General features: G+C 34.8%; 1 protein-coding gene across 1 annotated transcript; it reads right to left on the bottom strand.

Annotated features, from left to right (window-relative positions):
- Nucleotides 1-245: 245 nt before the first annotated feature.
- On the bottom strand, nucleotides 246-1,585 carry LOC308494799 (cofilin-2-like; the record flags this gene model as incomplete). Its single annotated transcript, XM_081042731.1, has 1 exon — nucleotides 246-1,585. One exon carries the CDS (start codon nucleotides 1,583-1,585, stop codon nucleotides 1,082-1,084), a length of 504 nt encoding a protein of 167 aa, XP_080898857.1. The 3' UTR covers nucleotides 246-1,081.
- Between the last annotated feature and the right edge of the window lie 6,060 nt (nucleotides 1,586-7,645).

The raw sequence follows: 7,645 nt of genomic DNA, 5'->3' as shown, positions 1-7,645 counted from the left end.
ACAATCATCTAACACAGTAAAGTTGCTGGCTACAAAATCAACGTACAAAAGTCCATTGCATTCATATATACTAACAATGAAATCTCAGAGAAAGAAATTTTTTAAAAAAATACCTTTTGTAATTGCAACAAAAAGAATAAAATTCCTAGGAATAAACTTACCCAAGGATGGGAAAGACCTATATATTGAAAACTATAAGACATTTTTTTTTTAATATGCCACAATTTTTATTGCAACGTGGCCATTTTTGTAAGGGTAGGAAATTTGACCTCAAAAACAACGTTCTATTTAAGGCTCTTTTATACAGAAATTGCCATCATGACTGATATTCAAAATATCTTTAGTGTTGCAAGACTTACATGGTAAACATAAAACTCCTACACTTATTCAGTAGTGTACACTCAATGGAAAACAAAAAGGCATTAGTAACAGCTATTTCTTTTAAGAAGATATGCAGGTAACAGGAATGAACACTGAGGTACTAGGATAAGTTGATGACACAGTTAACACAACTTAATTGGCATTCCTTTTGGGGGTGAGGAGTTAAACTCATTACAAAAAAGTGCTTTCAATGCATAGTGTTATATCTTATATCTGTGCTGCCATGTCACAAAAATAGGCTTGCCAAGGCAGGTGAGGTGTATGAATGCTGGAGCCTCACAGAACTGCAATCGAGTGCAACTATAAATAATACTGAATAAAGTTTACCATCTGACCAGAGGATAATACTTTCAAGGCATTCAATTAGCTTACCCTTTGCAGTATTCTAAGCTATTCACATTGACAATCACATTCATTGTAGTGCTTGCTACAAGGGAGGCATATAACCAGTTGTTTTGGCTAAAATGATGGGAAGGCATTCCTTGGGTTTTACATCAAGGTAACAGTATTAAACAGTCTAATGGCAATCACTGATAGGCTGCTTACATGAATGATATTTCCTTCATTCACTGTGTTGGAAGGACCCAGTGGGAAGAGGAAAAACAAAAAACCAAAAATCCTAATACTATTCCTGGAGTAGTATTGACTGAACTGGAGATATGAAAGCTCCTTAAGATCCAGATGGCACTTGACTGTCATTTTATAAGGGTTTTCCTTCAAGTGAAACTACTACATTGCCTCCCAATTTCTCTCCAAGTGTCGAACGGTCCTTTATGTCATCCAAGCCATTTACTTGCCACTCATGTTTAATACCTGTAAATTTCTTTTTAATGGCATCTTTAGAGCTAGCATAAATCATCTTGCTTTTTAAAGGTGCACTTTCAGGAGCCCAGAATATAAATACTAGGTCTTCTTTCTTAGACTCTTTTGTTTCGTATGTGGCATCGTACAAAGCATATCGGCAATCATTCAGAGGTAGCAACTTCACAAAAGCTGTGTAGGGGTCTTCTACAGTATCACCAATGTCACCCACCAAGATCTGCTTGGCTTCCTCTACAATTATTTGTCTTTTGTCATCGCTTAAACAGAAGAGAACTGCTTTCTTTCTTTTTTTTTTGATCTCCTCTTGTGTAGATGATTTCCTTACTTTCATATCATTAAAAACTTTGATGACTTCATCATTCACTGTAACTCCAGAAGCCATAGTGCCCGCGGCTGTGGCTGCGGCGGCGGCTCGGGCTCCTGCACGGTGGCACTGGGAGGAGGAGGAGGAGGAGGAAGGGCGAAAATTATAAGACATTGTTAAAAGAAATGGAAATACATTCCATGTTCATGGATTGAAAGAATCAACAAAGTTAAAATGGCCATATTACCCAAAGCAATATAGATTTAATGCAATCCCCATCAAAACCTAATGACAGTTTTTAAAGAAATACAACAAAAAATAATCAGATTTGTATAGAACCACAAAAGACCCCGAATAGCCAAAACACTTCTAAGAAAAAAGAACAATGCTGGAAATATCACACTCCCTGAGATCAGCTTGTACTACAGGGCTACAATAATCAAAATAGTATGGTATTGGCAGAAAAACAGACCAATGGAATAGAATTGAGAAACCAGAAATAAACCCACATAAATACGGGGTTTAATAATTTTTGACAAGAAGACAAAAACATACAATGGAAAAAAGATAGCCTCTTCAATAAATGGTGCTGGGAGAATTGGAAAGCCACATGTGAAAGAATGAAACTAGACTGCTGTCTGTCACCATGTACCAAAATGAACTCAAAATTAATCAGACAGACATAAGACCTGACACAATAAACTGCGTAGAAGAAAACATCGTTACTAAACTTATGGACCTTGGGTTCAAAGAGCATTTTATGAATTTGACTCCAAAGGCAAGGGAAGTAAAAGTTAAAATAAATGAATGGGAGTATGTCAAACTAAAAAGCTTCTGCACAGCAAAAGAAACCATCGACAAAATAAAGAGGCAAACAACCAAATGGGAGAAGATTTTGCAAACAATGCCTCCGATAAGGGGCTAATATGCAAAATATATAAGGAACTCATACAACTCAACAAAAAAACCCAAACAATCCAATTAAAAACGGGCAGAGGACCTGAAGAGACATTTCTCCAAAGAGGACATACAAATGGCAAATAGACATATGAAAAAATGCTCAACATCACTAATCATCAGAGAAATGCAAATAAAAACCACAGTGAGATATCTCCTCACCCCAGTTAGAATGGCTATCATCAACAAGACAAATAGTTACAAGTGTTAGAGAGGCTGTGGAGAAAAAGAAGCCCTCATACACTGTGGGTGGGAATGCAGATTGGTGCAGCCACTATGGAAGGCAGTGTGGAGGTTCCTCAAAAAATTACGAATAAAATTACCACATGATCCAGCAATCCCTCTCTTGGATATCTATCCAAAAAATCTGAAAACATTTATACGTAAAGATACATGTGCTCCAATGTTCACTGCAGCTTTATTTACGGTGGTCAAGACATGGAAACCAAAATGTCCTTTGATAGACGAATGGATAAGAAGTTGCGGTATATATGCACAATGGAATACTATTCCGAGGTAAGAAAAGATGAAATAGTGCCATTTGTGAGAACACGGATGGATCTTGAGATTATAATACTAAGCAAAATAAGTCAGAAAAAGTAGAGAACCATATGATTTCACTGATATGTGGTATAGAAAACAACAAAAGAACAAGACAAACAAATGAAGGAACAAAAACTCATAGACATACACAATAGTTTAGGGGTTACCAGAGGGTTTCATTGATCTTTGTATTTAATTTAGCCTCTATTTTGTTTATTTCTGTTCTGCTCTTTATTATTTCCTTCTTTGTACTTACTTCAGGTTTTGTTTGCTGTTCTTTTCCTGGATCCCTTAGGTATAAAGTTAGATTGTCTTTTTGAGATTTTTCTTGTTTCTTTAGGCAAGCCTGCATTGCTAGAATTTCCTTAGGACTGCTTTCACTGTGTCCTATAGATTTTGGGTTGTTGGGTTTTCATTTTCCTTTGTCTCAAGGTATCTTTTGATTTCTTCCTTGATCCCATTGTTGACTCATTCATTATTTAGTAGCACGTTATTTAGACTCTATGTGTTTGTGTGTTTTTCGGTGTTTTTTTTTTCTTATAATGGATTTCTGGTTTCATACCACTGTGGTCAAAGGAGATGTTTGATATGATTTTAATCTTCTTAAATTTACTGAGACTTGTTTTGTGATCTATATTGGAAAATGTTCCATGTTCACTTGAAAAGAATGTATATTCTGCTGCTTTGGGGTGAAATGCTCTAAAAATATCAATTAAATCCGTCTGGTTCAGTGCATCATTTAAGGCTGCTGTTTTCTTGCTGATTTTTCATTTGTAAGTTGATCATTTAATCTAAGACAAAGAAGGCAAGAATATACATTGGGTTAAAGACAGTCAATTCAATAAATGGTCCTCGGAAAACTGGACAGATACATGCAAAAAAATGAAACTGGGCCAGCTTCTTATGCTATATACAAGAATAAACTCAAAATGGATTATAGACTTAAATGTAGGATCCAAAACCATAAAACTCCTAGAAGAAAATATAGGCAGTAAACTCTCAGACATTACTCTTAGTAATATTTTTACTGATATATCTCCTGGGAAAGGGAAACAAAAGAAAAAATAAACAAATGGGACTGAATCAAACTAAAAAGCTTTTCACAGCAAAGGCAACCATCAACAAAACAAAAGGAAATCCTACTGAATGGGAGAAGATATTTGCCAATGATATATCTGATAAGGGGTTGATATCCACATTTTATTAAAAAAACGCATATAACTCAACACCAAAAAACAAACAATCAAATTAAAAAGTAGGCAGAGGATCTGAATAGACATGTCTCCAAAGAGGACATACAGCTGGCCAATAGACATATGAAAAGATGCTCAGCATCTCTAATCATCAGAGAAATGCTAATAAAAACCACAATGAGATACTACCTCACACCTGTCAGAATGGCCATCATCAATAAATCAACAAACAAGTATTGGCAAGAATGTAGAGAAAAGAGAACCCTTGTGTATTGTTGGTGGGATTGCAAATTGGTGTAGCCACTATGGAAAACAGTATGGAGGTTCCTCAAAAAATGAAAAAAAAAATAGAACTACCTTATGAATAAATACCCATCTTCTGGGTATTTATTCAAAGAAATCCAAACACTAATTTAAAAAGATACATGTACCTTTGTGTCACTGTGGCACTATTCACAATAGCCAAGATATGGAAACAACCAAAATGCCCATCAACAGATGATTAGATAAAGAAATTATGCTACATATATAATGGAGTATTACGTGGCCATAAAAAAGAATGAAATCTTAGCATTTGCCACAACATGGATGAACCTAGAGGGTATTATGCTAAGTGAAATAAATTAGACTGAGAATGACATATACCAAATTTCTCACTTATATGTGGAATCTAAAGAACAGAACAAACGAACAAACAAAACAGAAATAGACTCATAGATACAGAGAAAAAAATGATGGTTGCCAGATGGGAGGGGATATACAGGAATGGATGAGAAAGGTGAAGTGGTTAGAAAGTACAGACTGGTAGTTACAAAATAGTCATGGGGATGTGAAATACAGTATGAGCAATGTAATCAATAATATTTTTAAAACTATGTATGGTGTCAGACGGGTACTAGACTCATCGGAGGACCACTTCATAAATTACATAAACACCTAATCACTACTCTGTACATTGAAACTGAAACTAAAATAATATTGAATGTCAACTATAATATAGATATAGATATATAGATATAGATACAGATATATTCACAGGATACAAAGTACAGCATAGGGAATATAGTCAATGGTATTGTAATAGTATGTACAGTGTCAAATGAGTGTAGACTTGTAGGGGTTATCACTTTGTGAGTTGTGTACATGTCTAATATCTATGTTGTTTTGTACACCTGAAACTAATAATATAAATAAATAAACTCTAATGTAAACTATGGACTTTGGGTGATGATGATGTGTCGAGGTAGGTTCATCAATTGTAACAAATGTGCCACCCGGTGCTGGATGTTCACAGTGGGAAAGTGTGTGAGCGTGTGTGTGGGAGGGGTACATGGGAACTCTCTGTGTACTTTGTGCTTGTGTTTGCTGTGAAGTTAAAACTGTTCTAAAAAGCACAGCCTATTTAAAAGGAAAAAAAATAAATCCAAAATTAGGACTGGCATAAGTTTAAAGAATAAAACAAGAGCTAATTTTAACAACCAATAGAATTCACTAAATGCCACATGCATTATTTTAATAAAACATTTTCCCAAAAATAAGTTTGTAGATGCTTGGGTTTTATTTAGGATACATTTGAAGAAGGAATTATTAAAGAAAAATCAGCAAAGATTTTACACATAAGAATGTTAACTGTGTTTTTTAAAACTTCATGTCTGATGTCTTCATATCTGCTGTTTGATCTTCTAAATGGGACTTTTCTTAATCGGTTCATAAACTATTTATATCATAGGCAAATTTTCAGAGGAGTAAAAACTATATCGATTAAGAAATGATCAAATTAAATGATTTTTTTTGGTTAAGCAAATTAGACTCTTAAGCCTTATATGACTATACAAAAAATCTTGAATGTGGACATACTTTTAGGACTATATTCCACAACAAATTTTAAAAGTGGAACTTCCAAACTGTATGAACCACTCCCTCGAAGAAAGTAATCGTAAAGCACTTGTAGACTTGGCCTAGACTTTCTTGATTACTCAAGCAGTTTAAGTTACAGTAGTTTTGAGTATGACACCAATGCAGAGATTGGGCTGTGTATCTATATACTGTGAAGTAGTGTACGGAGATAGAGAATTTCTAAATACTTTTAGAAATTCTTTTAAAGTATAGTTCACATTTCCTTGGGTGCCTGGAAGACCAGGATAAATAAGACAAAGTCTCTACCCAAGTTTCTCATAGCTCATGCTGGCCTGCCTGAGCCTCAACTCGATATATAAGCAAAATGATGTCTCCTTTGATAACCATTGCCTTACTTCTTCATCCTCAATTTAATATGCCTAATGACTCAACTCTTGGCCACAGATGATTAGACCACAGATAGACACATGGCCCAGGTTGGGCCAACCAAATTCTCTTCTGAGCATAGGAAATAAGACTGAGTGTTGAATTCAATTAGGGATGGTGGACATATGAACAGAGAGGACATGTGGAATCAGAACTAAAGTCAGCATCTTGGTAATTAAGCCTCTAGAATCAAGCCCAAAATTAATGACCTGACATTGATTCCCATCAAGACATCTTGCCTGACTTCTCTAATCAGGCTACTTCCAAGAACAGCTATTTATATCTATGGGTTTTTAGTGATTTTTCTCCCATCACCTTCTCCTTTCCACCTAAATAAAAATTTCCCCATCTTTCAAGAACAACCTCAAGCCCTACTTCTTGACCATTCTGAACAACTTATTTCTCAGAAACTCTAGTAGTAGTGGTAATGATAATTATAATAACAATGGCAATAATAATAGTCAGCCCTTATAGAGCATATACTATGTTTGAGGCACGGTTTCAAACATTATACATGTATATTATTTAATTTATAAAAACAGCTAGTACAATCATTATCACCATTTTATAGATGAGGGAACTGAGACAGAGGGGGTGAAATGATTTGCCCATTAAGAGGCCATACATGTTAGATTTCATATACTATCTCTTTATATACGTTATCTCCTTTGATCCTTATAACAAACCTATTAAATAGGTATTATTTTCCCCATGTTGAAGATGAAAAAAACTGAAGCTCAGAGAAGTAAAGGACATTACTCAAGGTTGTGCAGAGAGTATGTGGCACTTGAAGATTAAAACCTAAATTGTAGGTGCAACACCTTGATTTCTAAGCACTAGAACTTGTAAGGTCCTGAGGATCAGGGCTTCATCTTATTCTTTTGGACACAGCAGCCATAAAAAAATATATCAATAAACAAAAAATAAAATGCTCTAAAAACATTTGTTCTAATAAGGGGCCTAAAAGAAATGTTGGAATGTTAGCCAAAGCAATAACTATTTTTTTCTTATGATGAAAATGAAAATTATACCTTCCTCTGAAACTATAAAGCTCCTAAAAGTTAATTAGCTTTGTGTTAATATTTTGATGCATCTCTGCACTTCTTAATGTAACTGCAAATTATTATTACATCAGCCATTTTGTCTGTGGCAAAATGAGGAA

This window comes from Rhinolophus hipposideros (genome assembly GCF_964194185.1).
Source record: "Rhinolophus hipposideros genome assembly, chromosome: X".
NCBI classification, from domain to species: domain Eukaryota; kingdom Metazoa; phylum Chordata; class Mammalia; order Chiroptera; family Rhinolophidae; genus Rhinolophus; species Rhinolophus hipposideros.
Note: the sequence above shows the minus strand (reverse complement) of the source record. Positions and strands in the feature narration are given on the sequence as shown.